At 32.4% G+C, this 20,937-nt stretch overlaps 3 protein-coding genes across 4 annotated transcripts; all 3 read right to left on the bottom strand.

The window, feature by feature from the left end:
• Positions 5,985-7,056, bottom strand: LOC104710065 (uncharacterized protein At3g50808-like). Its single transcript, XM_010426600.1, has 3 exons — positions 6,572-7,056; positions 6,208-6,438; positions 5,985-6,125 (listed from the first exon to the last, which is right to left on the bottom strand). Exons 1-3 carry the CDS (start codon positions 6,785-6,787, stop codon positions 5,985-5,987), a joined length of 588 nt encoding a protein of 195 aa, XP_010424902.1. The 5' UTR covers positions 6,788-7,056.
• LOC104710064 (CASP-like protein ARALYDRAFT_485429) lies at positions 7,187-8,355 on the bottom strand. Of its 2 annotated transcripts, XM_010426599.1 has the most exons (4): positions 8,269-8,355; positions 8,033-8,188; positions 7,591-7,723; positions 7,187-7,495 (listed from the first exon to the last, which is right to left on the bottom strand). In XM_010426599.1, exons 2-4 carry the CDS (start codon positions 8,161-8,163, stop codon positions 7,295-7,297), a joined length of 465 nt encoding a protein of 154 aa, XP_010424901.1. In that variant the 5' UTR covers positions 8,164-8,188; positions 8,269-8,355; the 3' UTR covers positions 7,187-7,294. The 2 variants fall into 2 exon arrangements, with proteins under 2 accessions (XP_010424901.1, XP_010424900.1); XM_010426598.2 differs by having other exon boundaries at positions 8,033-8,291.
• LOC104710063 (oxygen-evolving enhancer protein 1-2, chloroplastic) lies at positions 14,314-15,739 on the bottom strand (the record flags this gene model as incomplete). The annotated part of the gene is given in 3 exon segments (XM_010426597.2): positions 14,314-14,868; positions 14,965-15,258; positions 15,462-15,739. Coding segments are annotated over 3 exon segments (1,005 nt in total). The 3' UTR covers positions 14,314-14,406.

The following is a 20,937-nucleotide window of genomic DNA, read 5'->3' as shown; positions in this document are numbered from 1 at the left end:
AAATGCCCAGCTAATCCACCTCCGTGAGCTTCTCTGATCAGCAGCTCTCTCATGGATCCTCTTGGTATGCACAATCTATCCTTAATGAACAGATATCCATCCTACCTATAATAGTTCTCAAAAGCAAACTTATGGCATTTGCCATAGCTCTCAGCAAAATCGATGTCAGTCTCATACAGTTCTACTATTTCATCAAAACCTTCAAGCTTAGAAAACAAAGTAGAAATGAGAGTGTACCTCCTGGATAATGCATCTGCAACTACATTATCTTTACCTTTCTTGTACTTAACCGTATAGGGAAAAGTCTCTATGAACTCCATCCATCTAGCATGTCTCTTGCTGAGCTTCTGTTGTCCTTTTAGATGCTTCAGGGACTCATGATCTGTGTGAATAACGAACTCCTTGGGCCACAGGTAATGCTGCCACGTTTGAAGAGCTCTAACCAAAGCATACAGCTCCTTGTCATATGTAGGATAGTTCAATGTTGATACTCCTAGCTTTTCACTGAAGTAAGCTACTGGCTTCCTATCCTGCATCAAAACAGCACCTATACCCACTCCGGAAGCATCACATTCAATCTCAAAAGTTTTCATAAAATCAGGAAGTAAGAGAATAGGGGCAGAGATAAGCTTCTCTTTTAAGGTTGAAAACGCCTTCTCTTGTGCTTCCTCCCATCTGAATCCTACATCCTTCTTGACAACTTCTGTAAGTGGCGCTGCAATAGTACTGAAGTCTTGCACAAATCGCCTGTAGAAGCCTGCTATTCCATGAAAGCTCCTGACTTCTGCCACGTTTTTGGGTGTTGGCCACTCCTTGATAGCCTTGACCTTCTCATCGTCCACTCTAACTCCTTCTGCACTGACAACAAAGCCTAGAAAAACAACCTCAGTAGTACAGAATGAACATTTAGAGAAATTAGCAAAGAGGGATTGAGAACGAAGAACATTTAGAACTTGGCGGATGTGTTCTAAGTGTTCTTCTAGACCTTTACTGTAGATGAGTATGTCGTCGAAATACACAACCACAAAGATGCCTATGAACGGTCTGAGAGCATGATTCATTAAGCGCATGAAGGTGCTAGGAGCATTGGTGAGACCAAACGGCATGACTAGCCATTCGTAGAGCCCTTGCTTGGTCTTGAAAGCTGTTTTCCATTCATCTCCTTCCTTCATTCTGATCTGATGATACCCACTCTTCAAATCTATCTTTGAGAAGACTGTTGATCCACATAACTCATCCAACATGTCATCTAATCTCGGAATTGGGTGTCTGTACTTCACTGTGATATTGTTAATAGCTCTGCAGTCAACACACATCCTCCATGAACCATCTTTCTTTGGCACAAGCAATACTGGTACTGCACATGGACTGAGACTCTCTCGGATATGTCCCTTGCTCATCAGCTCCTCTACTTGCTTCTGAAGCTCTTTAGTTTCTACTGGATTAGTTCTGTAAGCTGGTCTGTTCGGTAAAGCTGAACCTGGTACCAAATCAATCTGATGCTCTATCCCACGAATTGGAGGTAAGCCTGGAGGTATCTCTTCTGGAAACACATCCTTATACTCCTCTATAATCTCTATCATCTCGCGTGGAAGCTCTCCTGCGGACTTAGTACTGGTGAGTGTTTCCTTGTACACAAACATGAATGTGGTCATCTCTGGATCAAATAGCTTGTTGAACTCGCTGTGATTGATGTACAGGCTGTGAGACACTTTCTCTGTATCCTTGCGGTTCATGTGAAGCTGGTCCTTGTAGATTTCACTGGGTGTAAGCGGTAGAAGAGTGACCTTGCGTCCTTTGAACTCAAACGTTTGCTTGTTGGTGTAACCATCATGGAACACTCTTCTGTCGAACTGCCATGGTCTTCCCAAAAGGATATGACTTGACTTCATTGGAATAACATCACAAAGCAGCTCATCCTCATACTTCCCAATCGCTAGTTTCACCATCACTTGCTGCGAAACTGTCAAAGCACCCTTGTTGTTCAACCACTGTAGCTGATAAGGTCTTGGATGTGAAGTAGTCTTGAGATTAAGCTTCTGTACCATCTCTTCACTAGCTGCATTAGTACAGCTTCCACCATCAACGATCAAGGTGCAGACCTTGTCTTGAACCATACACCGTGTGTGAAATAGGTTCTCACGCTGTCCTCTATCATCTGGATGAACCTGAACACTTAAAGCTCTGCGTGCTACCAACATCTCTCCCATGACTGCTGGTTCACCTTCTTCACAGAGTTCAGACTCTGATTCACTCTCTGAACTGTCTACTGGCACAATCTCTCCTCCTTCTTGAAGAAGAAACATCTTCTTGTTTGGACAGTCTCTGGAATAATGCCCCATTCCTTGGCATTTGAAACACCTAATATGACTTGTAGAGGTACTACTCTTGGGCTTGAAGTCGATTTTAACCTCCTCTTTGACTGTGGCTGTCACGGGTTTGCTGTCCTTGGTGAAGGCGGGTTTGCTGAACTCCCTCGGCTTGGACATGTTAGGCGTGAATGTAGACCTTACTCCCTTTCTCTTGATCTGCGATTCAATCAGCTCTGCCTTATGTACCATTTCTTGCACATCCTCATAGTCCTGCAACTCTACCTTGTCTTGAATCTCTCTGTTTAAACCCCCAAGAAACCTCGACATAACCATGTCTTCACTTTCCCTTAGATCAGCCCTGATCATAAGTGTTTCCAGCTCCTGATAGTAGTCTCTAACAGACTTAGTGCCTTGAATGAGACGCCTAAGCTTGTTAAGAATCTCCCTCTGATAATGTGTAGGCACAAACTTCTTCCTCATCTGCGTGACTAACTGTTCCCATGTAGTGATAGCAGGCTCTCTCTGTCGATGTCTAGTAAGCCCCAACTGCTCCCACCACAACAAAGCATAGCCATTGAATTCGGATATGGCTATCTTCACCTTGTTCAGCTCATAAGTACCTTGAACCTGAAAATTAGATTCCATCTTCCTTTCCCAGTCTAGATAAGTCTCTGGATCATTGGTTCCATGAAAAGAAGGATACTGAATCTTGAGGTGCTTCAGCTGCTGCCTCAGAGGATCATAATCCCTACCATGAGCTATGTTTCTGTTTCTCCTCATTGTTTCTTGACTATGATCTCAAACTTCTTCTTCTTCAGAATAATCTCTGTCTGACTCAATGTATATTCAATGTCCAGCTACCTGTTCAGCTCGTTGTGGGCGTATATGATCGCTGCCGGTTCTGCGTTGTTCTCTTTCTGTACCCTGAGTGCTTCTCCTCTGATTGAAACAAGTCTCTCTTCCCCCAGTAGGTGACTTAGCTGTTCTGACCCGTGTATGCTTGGAAGAGGTTCCCGCGTGAGCCTTTCCTTTAGCTAAACGAAGGGCCTCATTAGGACTAGGCGGTTCTGTAGAACTATGTTCTGAAGCACTAGATGCGTGAGCTATGTCCTTGAACTGTTTCTCAAACTTGTTACTGAGCTGCTCCATCTGTTGCTGAAACTGAGTAGACATTAACTTGTTTGCTTCTGCTATTTGCTTAGACATGGCTTGATTCAAAGCTTCCATAGCTTCTGGAGATAGCTCCATTGTACCTGCAAATCAAAGAAGAAACTCGCAGTAACTTGTTCTTTGAATGAGAAACAAAAATAAACTCTAAGACTCTGAATCTTAAACAAGAAAACATGACTTGCAGACCTAATGTCGAGCAAGACTATAAGAAAATTGAACAATACCAAACCCTAAGTGCAATCTAATTTTGAACAACACCAAGCTAAATCCTAAACTCACAACACTCGACCTAGACTCAAACGAACCACAAAAAAAACTAAACCCTAAAACTAAACAAACGAAATTAAGCAAAAACACAAGAGATTAGGGTTCATAATTCGCTCAGCCTTTGGCACAGAGTTGGCTCTGATACCACATGATAGGATCTCCCTAGGATAGAAACTCTGATGAAGGCTGTAGACTGATGAATGATGATGAGACTCAATGGTGATGGTGCAGAAGTGGCAAATACGGTGGAGATGATGATGCGAGATCGTGAAGATAGATGGATATGGTGATGATCGGATGATACAACAATGATTAGATGGAGATAGATTATTTAGGTGGTGATATGGATTGTAACAAGTGAAGAGTTTCTGAATCACGCAGTGTATAGAAACCCAGAAATCAAGAACGCATTCGAGAATTCGAATTGAGAGAAGAAAGTTCACAAAACGTGTTTACAACATACTTCTTCGCTAAAGAACAAAAGAGGCGTAGCTTTGGGTTTTAAACACCCTAGGGCTCGACACTCCAAACAACAAGAAGTGCAAAACCAAAACAACAAGACGTTTTAAGGAAATAAGAAAAAAAACAGCAAAACGTCTAGGCGACCTCTAGTAGTACAGAAGTCGGCTGAACTAGTACAGAAGTACATTATTCCCCCTTTGGTAATGATTTCTAGATAACTCGACGTAGTGATCCATTTGCCTCATTAAAAACCATGCTGAGAAAACCCATTGGGACAAAACTCAGCTATGGGAAAAAGATTACAAACTTCACACCTAAGTTACCTAGTCCTCATTACCGGGTGAAGTCTTCAGGTTGGATATGTTGAAGACTTGGATCCTTGGTAGGTTAAATGACCCGTCAACTATGGGTGCATGAGCTTCCTTGACCATCTCCTTAGCTCTTGAACGAGTGATCCTTTCCACTACCTCCGGTTGCTCTGCAGCCTCTGGCTCCTTGCTTACCACGATCATATCAAAAATCTTAGAGAGCAGATGGATCGAGAGAGGATCCACCAAAAGTTAAATCCTTCAAAAACATGTTAGCCGATAATAGCCTCCACAATTTTTTTATTTTTTTTTAAATTGCTTCTGTCAATTTTTACTATCAAATCAGATATTTTAGTAACATCCTGTATTTATATACACAACAAGTTAGTCTTTCATAAATTTTCAACTCGAAACCATGCAATGAGTAACACATTCGAAATTTATGCAATGATATAAATATAAACCCTTCAAGGTTTTTTTGTCTATCTCATATTTTATTACTTTTACAAAAGTTATTGATTTTGAGTTTCATACTTGTGGTCTTTTTGAGGTAAAATAGACATGTGGTATTGGATAATAATAATAGCATGTAATTAATAACATGCAAGTCTTCAGAAACATACTACTTAAGGGGATCATCACAGACTTCACAGCCAATCATACACACGCGTACAAAAACTACTAACTACGATGGTACGATATCTTGATAGGTTGATAGTGAATGGTAAGATGCAGCAATTTGAAATAAATTGGATAATTAATTATACTAGTAATATAACAAATTTATTTCAATCACTACATATCATTGATATGAGAGCTAGGTTGATTTATTGAGTGTTGTTAACAAATTCATGTGTGCTGTCCCACACGCCAATGTAATTTATTTATTTTGGTTCATCAAGTCTACTGAATTCTACGTGTTTCAATATTTAAACACAGACAAACTTATAGTAGTATTTAATTACAAATTCGCATGAACAGTTAACAAGGAGATTCTGATAAGTAAGCAACACAATGAATTATCATTATTTCCACGTGAAACACATTAAACTATATCTACTTGTCGTTAAACTATTCTAAATTAGAAAGTTACAAAACTTGTTTAGTCATGAAACATAAAACTACAAAAAATAAAAACCAAAACAGCCCAACCAATAAATAAATAAAATAACTCTTCAAATACACATTGATCATAGAGGAAATTGTTCCGAAACTCTGATTTTGTCAATTTTCGAGTATTAACTATTTAAGATCATATGATTTAAACATGCATAATTTGTTATCATATTGAATTCATGTTTATATAAAAATAAATTCATCTATTAAACCTTAAAAAAAAAGAAAAGAAAAAAAGCAAACATGTTATACACATGTCTAAAATCTCAGATTAAAAACCTCATATAAAAAACCAATAAAATCATCTATATATATAAATCGTTTTGGAATCGATTTGAAACCCTAGCAGCTAGAAGAATGGAGCTCTATGTGGACTCCCTTTTCTCCTATGTCGTTTCTTCTTCACTGGTTCAACAGTCTCTTCCGAATCCTCAGTAATCTCTGAATTCTCCATCAGATCATCAAGTTGTGACCCAAGAATGCTCCTAAACTGTCAAATTTAACGATACACAATGTTAAACATAAAAACAAAAAGTGTTACGGAACCAAAACAAGAGAAATAATAAATATACCTTGCATTCCATTGAACAGAACAAAGCAGAAGAAGCAGCATCAAGTTCCCATTCACAAACTTGGCATCTACGCGAAACATTGTTTCTAAAACGATGATTATCATTACCACGTCTCTGGTTTATATAAACGATCGGAAACCCGTTGATCGAATATACATGTATATTAGATAAATCCATATATTTTGACATCGTCTCTTTTTTAACTCCTGTCTGGTACGAACTTCTATACGTCTGCATACAATGTCATCAAACACACAATAAATCAAATCATTGTTAGATATTGATCTTTCTTTACCAATGTGGGAACATATATAATAATAATAATAAAGCAAAAAAATTGAAACTATTGTAGAAGAATTCTTACTTGAATCAAAGTGTGGCTTTTGTGGTCGGTCTCTTTGTTGCAAGTACTGCAAAAAGGTGTGATCATACAATCGCAACAGAAGTAACATCGTTTTTGTGTGGGGTGTTGCTTGCATAATTCATAGAAAACCTTCGACTTCACCATCTCAATAAGCCATCGATGCTTTCTGATGCAGCTTAGAAGAGCTTCAACCGTTTCTTCCATACTTTCTGACATTATAGGACCAATGTTTATGGAAGAAATTCAATTTTACTTGTGTAACTTGTTTGTAATAATGATGCTCTTCCTCAATTTTTTTTTTTACTTTTATAGAGCAATATAGGGTTTCCAAAATACTAATTAGGATCTATAACAAAATTATTTCCTTTTCTCTTCTCTTTTCCAAAACAGAACAGGAAAACGTGAGAGCTTCTCTTTAAATCTGAAATTGGTGAGATTATTGGGCTTATTACGGTTGGAGAAAGTCTCGACCCATTAAGGTTTTCAAAATAAACTGATACCTGAAAATGTCGTCGTTCCCTTATAACTAATATATCACATACAAATATCACATACAAAAAATATACAATGCAATTGCAATGTATATAAATAGATCAAACACATCTTGTTGTAAAGTAAAATTTTATATATCATATTAACAGGACATGACTAGAGTTGTATATCAAATGTACATGATCCATGTCCTATGATTATGATTCCTATCTATATAACACTATGTTAATGTTAATAGTATAAAGAAGGCAAGCTCCAAAAATTGAAAAGAGCTGAAGCAAGTAACAGAAACCAACACAAGAAAGCCAATGCGGCCGAGACTTGGTATTGGTTACAGAGGCTACCATGACAGGCTTGTCCACCTGCAGACGAAATCAGTTCTGCTGCACTAGCTATAGAACAAGCCATACCCAAAGAGAGAAACGAGAGTACCTGTTACAACAATGAAAGAGGATCACACCATTAAGAAGAAATCACATATCACAGTCTTTTCGTGTTTATGAAGATGAGAGGCAAACTCAGCTTACGAAATCACCAACGACGACGACGGAAAGAAGTCTAAATTCTTGAGGAAGGAGTTTCACTAAAACAGAGTATGTATCTGTTAATGCAAGTAAGATGCTCCATGGAGTTACAACTGCCATCACAGTCGCCAAATAGCTATAAAACAGAACAGATGAGGATACAGATCAAAATCAGTTCTTATGAATTGTTTAATTCACCAAATCAACAATCAGAAACCAAAACCCTAAAAACCAAAACTTTTGATTCAATCAAAACCTAAACTCAAAAATATTTTTGATTCAAACTTCAAAATCTCAACAAATTAGGTATTGGTTAAACAAACCCATATGCAAAGTTTACTCCTTTTTTTGATTTTGACGATCAATTCGATAGTTAAGGAAGAAAATTACAGAACCCAGAACCCAAAAAGCAAAATTTAACAAGAATTCTAAGGGAATTGTTTACCAGAAGGTGTAGAAATCATAGTAATCGTAATCCAAACACATGAAGATCAACGAAGCAGCTGAGAAAATGGTTTGGCCGAAACGGAGAGCCAAGCTGGCGCTAGAGCCGAATGATCCCGGCACATTCTCCATCCGATTTCTCAAACCTACTTCTTCTCTTCATCATCATCATCCACAAGCAAACTCCTCAGCTCATTTTCTCGGGAAAAGAAAGAGAGAGAGGCAAAAAGGTCATACCTGTAAACGCCAAATGGACTTGTGTGTTTCCTCTTTATTCTTCTCTTTTTCCTTGCTCTGTTTTTACAAAATAAATTAGTTTTATAAACTTAAATATAATAATAATAATAATACACTCACATTTTTTTAAGTCTTCTTTGTATTAAATATTTTACTTTACCAAAGCTTTAAAAAATATTTTAATATTAATGACAATCTATTGCCAGTCAAAAAGACTTTTTGCAACTTTAATAAATTGGTCAAGCTTAGCAAATTCTAATTAAGATGGAATTATGTATTTAGAAAGAAATATTTCAGCATAAGATTTTTTTTGTGATTACTCTTAATAATACAAAAACGCAATTATTATTAATGAACAGATGGAAACAAAACTGGCTGTTTTTAGTTGTTGATTCTGATTTATATAATTGGTAGTTTGGTACTTTGTGTCATGATGACTGTTTTTCTTTTTCTTTTTTTTGAGTGTATTCAAAGTTCAAAGTTCAAAGTTCAAACTGTTGGGATAAGCTTGAGTTGGAAGTTAGTCCTAATCCTAAAATAGTTATGTTTACAAGAGATAAGGATCAATGTATATTTATGAGATATCTAAATATAAGAGTTTTCTACTAGAATTAGGATTAGCAAAGTAGTATATAAGGATATGTTGAGGTGTGACATAACTTATGAGGTTTTTGAGAGAACTAAAGATTGAGAGTTTAAGTTTTTGAGTCAATTTTTTAAGCTAATAAAAGTGAAAAATACTTTTAAATAATTTGTTCTTTATCTAACCTCTGTTTCTATACAAACTATTAAATTTTTTTAAAAATCGTTTAAAAATACTATCTTGAAAAATAAATTGAATTCATGTGTTGTGTACCTAAATTGACACTCTATGTGCTGGTACCAATTAACAAACGTAGTCCGACCACATAATAATCAAAACATTAGTCAACTTCTGTAATTATTATAACAAGAAAAAAATGCAAAAACAAATACATTACACTAAAATATACCATCATCACTCACACCCAACTCGATTTCACCTAAACTCTAATCGTATAAACATATAAATAAGTCCTAATAAATTCCTATTTGCATGTTAAATCACACAACTTGTAGTTGTAACTCAAAACTTCGTTGTCTCGTTCCAACTTCTAACTTCCAACACATGTTCCATTTGTCACGGTTCAATAAACTCGCGTGTATGTAGTAATTAAGGAAATGATTTAACTAAAACTTTATATCTCAGATTTATTTGCTGATATAGATTTTCTTCAAAATGAAGAAGAGTTTTCACAATTTTACAGGAGTTACAAATTATAAAAATTACTCAATTTGACCATACCAAACCCTTTTGGATCTCACATCTTTAGTTTATCTTACCACCCAAGTCAGTACCAAAACTATTGTATCACAACATAATACTCCAAAATCTTTTTGAACTTAACCATAAATCTCACAAAATCACTTATGATTTTTTTTTCAATATTCAAAACTTTATAGATAACTAGATAAGGGTCCGCACGATGTGCGGGTTTAAAAATTGTTTGAAAAAATAAATCCTAAATCTAAAACAATTTTTCAAAAATATATAAAGAATTTTTTTTTCAAAAGTAAATATATAAATAATTTAAGTTATAGAATATTTGTATTTACCTTCATACATTTATTTATATTTCTATATTTTTAATATATTATAACAATTATTATAATAATTTAAAGCTAAATTATATCCCACTAAAACTTTTGCCAAATATTCATCACTACAAATATTATTATTGTCAAATTTCAAAAACATTTCACAACTTATTCACAAAATATTTTACATGCAACAAATTCATTAAATCAACATCTAATAAGTAACCAAATACAATTTTACTCTATGTTTTACCATTAAAAATATGTTCTTACACCCAAAATTATTTTATTGTTAATGTATGCTCTTTATCACCACCTATAAAATGTCTTCTAAAGAAATTAAACAAATTTTATGTTGCTTTACTTTTATTTTGGCATAATTATAGTTCTTATAATTACTAAAAATGTTTTGTGACATAATTCTTTAACCATGAAATTTTTTTTACTCCAAATATATTGGATGAACAACTGGTGAAAATTATCTACACAATTACAATGATTTTATGACTAACCCAATAAAAATTGAGAAATTGAAAGAAATTTAATATAATATAATAAAAATAAAAATTTGAAAATTATAATCATGATGGTATATAAGTCTTAGATAATTCAGATATACAAAATAGAAACTTTATATACAATCCAAAACATGACATATGTCATAATCACGTTAAGAATCAACGACCTATTTACTCTTCAGAAGTATCTAATTGTACCAAAACAACTTAAAGTTATGACCTCGTCTCAAATATTCTTGAATCATAAATTCTTAACTTATTTTTACCCGAATCAAAAGTAGGGCGACAATATCCTGGAGAGGGGGATAATTTATTAATTATTCTCAACTTATTCTTTTGACATAATTTATTAATAATAATATACATGCTTAGTGAATTATTTTTTTGTTTATACATGTCAAAATCTTATTGAGAAAACACATACTCTCTGTCTCACATAGATTGATGTTTTAGAGAATTTTCTTTGTCCCTCAAAGATTGATTTTCTACAATTTTGAATTAATTAAAGTTAATATTTTGTAAACTTCAAGAAGTAATCATTGAAAACATTTAGATTTTTGAATTGTTATTGGTCTAAAATTAAATAATATATTTTTAGTGAGAGAAAATAATATAGTTAAAATCAGTAATCATTGTTTTCTTAAAATGTGTAAAAACTTTTAAACATCAAACTATGAGGGACAGAGAGAGTATAACATAAGTAGCTTACAATGGAAAATATATTAGTTTTGTTAATTTTTCTTTTTGATTTAGAATTTTTTTTAGATAAACATGTAAATTTTATTTAAATTTAATGTTATTTTTTTAATTAGCTGTTTTGAAAAATAATAATTTTTGACACTTGTCAACATTTCATCAGTATACTTGACATGTGGCTTATTTGAAAACCCAAATTTATATAATAAGGTTTTTAATATAATAAAAAGATTAGTTCAAGCTTTTTTCCTAAGAATGTCATTCGGTTCTCCATGATCTTCGTTTTCACCTTCACAAATCTTGTTGCAGTACTCGGTGTCCGAAATTGGCTAACCATAGAGACATAATCTTTTTTTTTTGTGCAAACAAAGACATAAAATTTAATGTGCTAGGTTATATAGTATAATTATACGATCAAATATGGATGGCACATACTGATGAGTTACTAATTTTGATCTCTAATCGTTAAAATTGACATATGTCATAATCTGGTGAATATTTAACTTTGATCTTTGATCGTTAAAATTAACACGTATCACGATCTGGTGAGTTACTAACTTTTTAAAATTGACATGTGTCACGATCTGATGAGTTACTAATTTTGATATGTGATCGTTAAAATTGACACGTGTCGATCTAGTGAGTTTTTAACTTTGATTTCTGATCATTAAAATTAACACGTGTCACGATCTGGTGAGTTACTAACTTTGAGAATCAAGGTTTATATAATAAGATTGGAATATCTTAAAGTTCACTGAAATATTTTCAAATCAAAAATTCATCAAGTTAATTAATATATCTAATATTATTTTTAACTACAAACACAAAATACGACAAGTTGATTTTGGCCGTAATAGAAGTAAAATGGTGAACAATGTTCTAACTCTGGCAATTGTTCCCCGTTGCTGACTCCGGCTATGTTTCCGGTGAATCGATAGATTTAGCTAATTTGGGCCATGAATCTGGAATTTGGGTTGTTTTTTTATATATTTCGGTGAATCTATAGAGAGGATTGTGAAAGAAAGATAAAGGAAAATGAGAATTTTCTTTTTATGCATCAATGTATAAAAACACGCCACGTGGCGTTGCTAATGTGTTGCTCATGTTCCTTTTACAAACATGTTTCTCCTTATAATGAGATTTTAATTTTGTTTTTGGACCTCAATAACAAGAGCAATTGTGAAAAATCTGCTATTAGAGATGGTCTTACTCACCAAAACGCGCCGTTCGTTTATCAGATTATCATATTATATATGAACTAGGTTAGACCCGCGCGATGCCACAGGATGTTATTCTATACATTTTAAAATATATTTGATATTCAAAGCATGATTATTAGTTTTTTGAAATTTATATTAATCATGAAAATTATGGTTTACGCAATGCTAATATATAGAAATGAAGCGAAAAACCTACAATGGTTTGTAACTCCATAATATTTTTTATTACAATCATTTACTCGTATAAGTGGCTTAATTCTACTATATGCTATGTTTTTTCCTCTTAGTATTATGGGAGATATATTAGTGTAGTGTTATTTTGTGGTCTATTTTTTTTGTAGTTTACAAATTTAATCATCTAAGTTTATATAGTTTGTGTTGTTGTTACGTCATTATTTGTTTGTTTTCTTTTATAAATTACATATTCTTTTTTATAACAAGTCCACATATGTCAAAGTAAATAATAGACATATTTTTACTTTACTTTGGTTTTGTTATTATTTATATATTATACTTTTGTTAAATGTATACAACATTTATAAGGATTATTTTAATCGTCAAAATTATTTTTAAAGTTCTAAATGATTTAGTTTTCTTAAATTAAAACATTTGGTTTTTTATCTTAAACAATGTTTAATTTGTCACTGGTGTTCTTATATGTAAATCTTGAGAGACAATGAACTTTTGTTATCACATGCCAAAATTCAAACACTGCAATCATCACTGTGAAAAGGAATCACATAGTAAATGCATACGCAATAAGATAGACATATGAGAGTTTTTGTTTGATAATATGTAACTAATTTACTCTAGTTTATGTATGTTTCAGAAAGAGATTTTATCCTCCAATCACGCTTGAGAGATTACTCTAGTTTGGTTCATATCCTTTACATGTATAAGTTTTCTCACAACAAAAAAAAAAATACTGACATGTTGCATTCACAAAACTCGAAAAATGATTTCTTTATTTGTCCGCAGTTTTTAATAGTATTTCTATTTACATACCACTATATATATATATTTTTTTTTAAATGACACCCAAATTTAATTATTTTATTTTCTTTATAACTTAATTGTATCACTTACTTACATTTCCGTAAAATTTTAAGAACTTTATATGGTGAGATAATGAGATAATATAAAATTCATATTATAATAATTTCCATAAGTTAAATCTTAATTATTATACAAGAATTTTATATATTCATATAAAACTAAAAAAAATATATACTACACAAATAAATTTTAGATCCCAAATAATAATTTTACCTATAAATATTATAGATTTTATATATATAAATTACAGTAAAATTATTTATTAAATATTATGTTATTTATAATGGTTTATGATTAAAAAGTTGCTTATATTATAATTTTTATATTTTTTAAATGTTTATTGAAAACCTGTCAATAAAACATTTGTATGTAATGAATAAAATTATTTAAACCTTTGTGAAATTTTTGTTATAGTTGTGAAGTAAGTAAAATGATATAACTAACATGTAAAAAAAAATCTTATATGTTAATTTTTTTTAAGAACAAATTAGTTTTGATTCTAACAGATTTTTTTTTTACTTTTTTACAATTTATTTTATTTGATGTTTCCCTATTTTCGTTTTTTAAATTAGAATTATTTATTTAATTAATTATTTAATCTTAATTAAATTTTTCTAATGGCAAGTGAATGTAATTTTTTACACATTTAAGGTTAGTTTTATATTTGTATTTCCCAATTAATATAGTAGGATACAATTAAAACTTAATCAAGTTTGAATTAATAATAAGAAAAAATGTCAATAACGAAAATAATTCGACACATTTTCAAGTCCTACACTACAAATTCCAGTTTTCATGATACACCATAACTTGTAATACGTTACTCATTATTCGGCCGCTCGTTCCATTCCATGTTCCATTTGTTAACTTAAAAAAGAAATCGCATGTAACTTAAAAGAAATTGATTTAACTAAAACTTGATTTCTCAAGTTATTCACTGATCAATATTACTTTATTTATCGACCATTAGTAATTTATACTGAAAAAGAAAAGGTTTCAATACAATTATACAAGATAACAAATTATAAAAATCACTCAATCTGACCGTACCAAACCCCTTGGATCTTCACATCTTTAGGTACCTTAGCACCCAAGTCAGTATCCGACGGCTGAAGACTCTCGAACACTCCGATTACTTCACCTGTCTCGGGTTTGCTCTTTGTGATCTTCAATGTGATATCTCCCACAGACGCTGCTGTGTTCTTGACGTTTTCCTTCGACAGCTCTTCCTCGTCTCCTCTTCCTCCGGCAGGCAAAGCCACTGCATTATCGTACCCAGTGGATCCACCACGACCCTTTGGGTCCAAGAAAGACGAGCCACGGTACGATGGAACTAAGAACTTTCCACTAAAGTTTTCGGGTTTGCCTGAAGCCTCGAGCTGTTTAACCGTAAAGAGGAAGGGAACCCTTTCTCCTCCTGGAAGCTGAACTGTGACAGCTGCGTAATCGATCCCATCTTCTTCCTTGAACTTCACGCTTCCGTCTGGACCAACCTGGTCAAATGACAACAATTCAAATTGACTTTAGTCTCTCTGGCGGTAGAAGCAAGAACTATAAACTGAGATCGGACTAAGTGACTGAAGACTAACCTCGAAGGGTCCTTCGATCTCATCGAGCGTGTAAGTGAGACGGGTCATGAGCTTGGTGTTTTGGAAATCGGGCGGAGCGTTCTTGCTGACGCTCTCTGCCTTGACGGTGAAGGAAGTGGGTTCGAAACAGAACTTCTTGCCTGTGTACTTACCAGGTTTAAACGAGAAAGTCTCAGAGCCACCGTCGATAGTAGGACACTGGTTCGCCGTACCGGTACCCTTAACCTCCATGTAAGTCTTGCTCTGTATCTCGTCGTACGTTAGCCTCTTTGGTGCTCCCTCCGCACTTGCCCCCTTCATTTGCCATAACATAATCTTAAAATTACTAAACCTTCCAAATAAACATCAGACATTCATTTTGATACATAGGCAAGCACCAATACAAGTCACTTAAGCTATAAGCCCTAGCCAACACAACTTCTTAAGTTTGTTTCTTCGATAAACACAAGGCCTATAAATTTTAACTTTGTGAGATTAATGAGTATATGAAGTTATACCGAGACGACAAGAGCAGAAGTGGCGAGAGCGAAACCAGCGATCTTGGCGACTTCTGAGCATTTTCCAGCGAAGTCTTTGAGGTCAGAGTGGAGAGAACAAGTGAGCCTCGCAGATGAAGACTCCAGACCAAAGGACTTGCCTATGGTTTGGTTTGATCGGAGATGAACACTACGAGAAGGAGGAGAAGAAGAAGCGGCGATCTTAGCCGGTTGAAGAAAAGTTGCGGCGGCTTGGAGAGAAGTAGCCATGGCGACAAGACAAGACTCAGATGTTTGTGTTTGTTTGAGTTGATAATGCGAAGTTGAGTAATAATCAGAGGAGAGATTTTGTTTCGCTAAGATAAGGTCAGGATAAGTTTTTTAAAAACTTCCATTGGATTTGTTGTATATGGTTGATTGCTAGCCATGTGTCTGAAGCTGATGTGGAAATTTAGATACTGTACCAATCTGAATTTAATGACGTGGATATAACAAACAAAAACAATTGGAAATTTTATCAATGTCTCTGGAATATACAAGATCTTCTTGCAGCTATTGGTTATTGTAACGATTCAAAACCGGTCTGGAATAGAGGAACCAACCGACTATTCGGTTATTATTCTCGCCATATGCTTAAACCGGTCCGTAACATTTGAATTGCAGATTGATACGACTTACAAATTTACAATCATTCACATTTGATGACAACACATAATTTTAATTTGTAACCCGAAAGAACATTTTCTAATTTTGTCTTGAAAACAATGGATACATTGAAAAGATGACTAGTATTTATCGACTAGATCAAATCAAGTAAAACAATAAGCAAATCATTGGTCAATATAAGAAATATGACTAGAGAATGTAAGAATACATACGAAAACAGTTAAAAGCTTTTATTTGATTATTCTCAATAACATACAAGAATCAAATTTTACAAGTGACAATCTCTCAGAAGTTACACAGCTTGGCATTGAAATCCTCCGTCAGCCTTTTTCTCGTTCCAATCCACAGTTAGGCATTGAAACCAAAGGAAATGCTTCTCTAATGGAAAGCTCGTCGTCTGTTAGGTTCTAAAGACAGTTGTATCCTAAGCAAACCATGTCAAATAAGCAGAAATCAGCAGTTGGGTTTGTATTATCCAAGAAAATCAATTCTACACAAAGTTGATAATACATTCACCAAATTACAAATTATCTGTTAGATATTCAATTCAATACGCTGTAACGATCAAGCAAATGATAAGTATGCAATTCAATACGATCAAATAAATAGGAATACGCAACAAAATCATATCCGATTGGTTATAAAACGTATCAATAAACTGTAGGATTAAAATAAAATTAAGGAATAGGCATTCAGAATGAGTAGGAGGTATATATTCATCATGAAAATCAGATGACAATAAAACAATCCTCATCATGCCCTTTTTAACTCTCAATTTTTCAAAAAAAAAAAAAAACAGAAATCAAAAACGCTAAGCAAAATAAATCTAAATAAGTTTAGAAGATAAAGAAGGGATTCCTCTCAGACAAATGCCTCGTTTGTCCCCATGATTTAATGAATGGATTTCATCGGACTCGTCATCTATGTTTCTTCATCACTGAGAAACCCTCCCCTTCTTTTTTTTTATAACTTAAATTCGTATCTCTAGGATCAGTAATAAAATAAAACAAATAGATCAAAACCTAAACAAATGATATGAAACCTAAACCAAAACTGAACAAGAAAACAGACATCGTTAAAAAANAAAAAAAAAAAAAAAAAAAAAAAAAGATTTATGGAAGACTGCGATTCTAATTTGTTATGAACTCGGAGAACGGAGATGACTTATGATTTTATAAACGGCGGATAGAGGACTCTATTTATAAGGTACCGAACTAGGGTTAGGGTTTTAGGACGTTCCCCCTTACTTATAAACGACATGAAGTTTAGTTATTTCATTTTAAACAGCGTGTAGTCCTCTTACTTATAAGGATTCAAAACGACACTCATTGCGCACGTGAATACCTGAAACGGAAGTGACGAGTAGTTTTTTACAATAGACACACCACCAAAGGCTAAATTTAATTTTACAAACTATTTTTTTTTGAGAATTTGTTAAAAATGTCCCTTTTGATATACCCTCTTTTCTAGTCATTTTTATTTTTGCCCTATTTTAATTTTTAATGACCATTTTACCCTTAGATGAAAATTATTTTATTCAATAAAAAGAAAAAGAAATTTTTCCCGCCAAAAAATTTCCGACATATTTTCCTGCCAAAAAATTTTCTTAAAAATTTTCCCGCCAAAAATTTTTTTGTCAAAAAAATTTGATAAAAAATTTCGACAAAAAAATTTTCCCGCCAAAAAAAATTTACAAGGTTTTTAAAAGGTTTTATAAGGTTTCTATCTTATAAAAGCCTTATAAACACCTTATAAAAGCTTTTACAAGATTTTTTAAAGAGTTTTAAAAGGTTTTTTAAACAACTTGTAAACGCTTTTACAAGATTTTTAAAAGGTATTAAAAGGTTTTTAAAAGGTTTTTAAAAGGTTTTCAAATGGTTTTTAAAAAGATTTTTAAAAGGTTTTTAAACACCTTGTAAACGCTTTTACAATGTTTTTAAAAACCTTGTAAAAGTTTTTACAAGATTCTTAAAAAGGTTTTAAAAGGTTTTTAAACACCTTGTAAACGCTTTTAAAAAGTTTTTAAAAGCGTTTACAAGGTGTTTAAAAACCTTTTAAAACCATTTACAAGCTTTTTAAAAGCATTTACAATGTTTTTAAAAGCGTTTACAATGTGCTTAAAAACCTTTTAAAAACCTTGTAAACACTTTTAAAAGTGTTTACAATATTTTTAAAAGGTATAAATTTCAATATTTTTGGCCGGAAAAATTTTCGATTTTGGCGGGAAAATTTTTTTTTTGGCGGGAAAAAAATAAAATTTTCGGGAAAAATTTTCGATTTTGGCGGGAAAAAAAAATTTGGCGGGAAAATATTTTTGATTTTGATGACTGTACATTCTTGCTGTCACTCAAAAAACGGTAATTTGGTCATTTTGTATATAAAGAGGAGTAGTTTTAAAAATGGTCAACATGAAGAGATATTTTTAAAAAGGGGTATGGAAAAAGGGGCATTTTTGAGAATGCCCCTTTTTTTTTTGTATGCTTGTTTTATCGATCACTTCAGAAACAGCCTATGAATCTGATCACAAATATTTGTTTACACACTTGTGACTCGTGAGTACTTGATATGATGATACAGTAACAGGTATAATCCTACTATATTAATTGAGAAGTACAAATATGAAACTAACCTTAAAATGTGTAATTTCAATTGCCACTAGAAAAATTTAATTAAGATTAATCAATTAATTAAATAAATATAATTAATTAAAAATAATCTAGAAAAGTAAAAAAAATCTATTCAAATCAAAACTAATTTGTACTTGAAAAAAAAATTAACTGCTAATATAATAGAATTTATTTTCTTCTTTAATTTTACATTGTCATGCAACTAATTTTAAATAATTATTAGTTAAAAAAATTTCTCTATCTAATAAATTATAGAAGAAAATTACAAAATATTTTTTTTTAAAATATAAACAAAGCAGAATTTCAAAAACTAAGATTTTATATCCAAGTAGTCAATATAATTATTTTTAATAACAAGATTTCAAATATTTTATAAAATTTCAAATTATCATTCTCCTATGAGAATTTGTTAAAAATGCCCCTTTTGATATACCCCTTTTCAAAAATACCCTCTTTTCTAGCCATTTTTATTTTTCCCCTTTTTTAATTTTTAATGACCATTTTACCTTTAGATGAAAATTATTTTATTCAATAAAAAGAAAAACAAAATTTTCCCGCCAAAAATTTTCCGACACATTTTCCCGCCAAAAATTTTTCGAAAAAATTTTCCTGCCAAAAAAATTTTTGTCAAAAAAATTTTGATAAAAAAATTCGACAAAAAAAATTTCCCGCCAAAAATTTTTCCCGCCAAAAAAAATTTACAAGGTTTTTAAAAGGTTTTATAAGGTTACAAGATTTTTTAAAGAGTTTTAAAAGGTTTTTTAAACAACTTGTAAACGCTTTTACAAGATTTTTAAAAGATTTTTAAAAGGTTTTCAAATGGTTTTTAAAAAGATTTTTAAAAGGTTTTTAAACACCTTGTAAACGCTTTTACAATGTTTTTAAAAACCTTGTAAAAGTTTTTATAAGATTTTTGAAAGGTTTTTAAAAAGTTTTTAAACACTTTGTAAATGCTTTTAAAAAGTTTTTAAAAGCGTTTACAAGGTGTTTAAAAACCTTTTAAAAGCATTTACAAGCTTTTTAAAAGCATTTACATGGTTTTTAAAAAGCGTTTACAATGTGTTTAAAAACCTTGTAAATGCTTTTAAAAGTTTTTTAAAAGCGTTTACAATGTTTTTAAAAGGTATAAATTTCAATATTTTTGGCGGGAAAAATTTTCGACTTTGGCGGAAAAATTTTTTTTTTGGCGGGAAAAAATAATTTTTTCTGGAAAATTTTTCGATTTTGGCGGGAAAAAAAATTTTGGCGGGAAAATATTTTCGATTTTGATGACTGTACATTCTTGCTGTCACTCATAAAGGGTAATTTGGTCATTTTGTATATAAAGAGGGGTAGTTTTAAAAATAGTCAACATGAAGGGGTATTTTTAAAAAGAGGTATGGAAAAAGGGACATTTTTGAGAATGCCCCTTCTCCTATCATCTTTATTATATTTTATTTACAAATTGTTTGGAATTTTCATAAAATATTTATGATTAATAAAATGTAGATTTTTTTCTACATATGTTGTGATTTGAACTTTTAAAAACAAAGATATATTACTCGATCTATAAAAATAAAATATGTGTTTTAATTTTCACATTGGCAGGTTGGTAAAACTAAATTTATATAACTGATAAATTAATAAATTTTATTTGTTCATAATTATAATATTAAAATTACTACTTCATATTTCATAAAATAAGGACAATTGACAAAAATAGCACAAATTTAAGTTTTTCTTCCAAACCTATCACATTTTCTTTTATTTTCCAAAATTAGCACACAAACTCTAATTTAATTCTAAAAATCACTAAAAATAATAATTGTTTAATAAAAATTCCATCGTTATCTCTAGAGAAAGACTTCTGAGATCTCATTTTCACCGACGAACAGAGAACGATGAAGCGTGATGATGAAATGATCTCATAAGCCAATCGAGTCCTTACTCCCCCAATACCTTGAACCATCCCACACGTCTTGTCAATCGATTCTCATCGCCGATCTGTTGTTGTCGCCGTGTTCTCGCCGTCGGGTTCGAAGTTCACCTAGTCGTGTTCTCGCCGTCGTGTTTGTCTGGACGTATTCCCGCTGTCGTGTTTGTCTGGACGTATTCTCGTCGCCGATCACGTTGCTTTGCCTTATTGTGAATTGGATTAGATACGATGAAGTCTTTGAAAGGAGAATGAACAAACACGGTGATAGGAGACCTGAAGATAGGGTAAT

This window comes from Camelina sativa, chromosome 9 (assembly GCF_000633955.1).
Source record: "Camelina sativa cultivar DH55 chromosome 9, Cs, whole genome shotgun sequence".
Taxonomy (NCBI): Eukaryota; Viridiplantae; Streptophyta; class Magnoliopsida; order Brassicales; family Brassicaceae; genus Camelina; species Camelina sativa.
The sequence above is the reverse complement of the archived record's forward strand: the minus strand, read 5'-3'. Positions and strand labels throughout refer to the sequence as shown.

Bases quoted from the DNA above. Each gene is read 5' to 3' on its own strand.
- LOC104710065 (XM_010426600.1), bottom strand. From the start codon at position 6,787: ATGTCAGAAAGTATGGAAGAAACGGTTGAAGCTCTTCTAAGCTGCATC. The intron at 6,439-6,571 runs GTAAGAATTCTT...CATTGTATGCAG, and splicing joins AAAGCCACACTTTGATTCAA to ACGTATAGAAGTTCGTACCA. The intron at 6,126-6,207 runs GTATATTTATTA...TAAATTTGACAG, and splicing joins TCTGTTCAATGGAATGCAAG to TTTAGGAGCATTCTTGGGTC.
- LOC104710064 (XM_010426599.1), bottom strand. From the start codon at position 8,163: ATGGAGAATGTGCCGGGATCATTCGGCTCTAGCGCCAGCTTGGCTCTC. The intron at 7,724-8,032 runs GTAAACAATTCC...TCTGTTTTATAG, and splicing joins TATGATTTCTACACCTTCTG to CTATTTGGCGACTGTGATGG. The intron at 7,496-7,590 runs GTAAGCTGAGTT...TTGTTGTAACAG, and splicing joins TCGTCGTCGTTGGTGATTTC to GTACTCTCGTTTCTCTCTTT.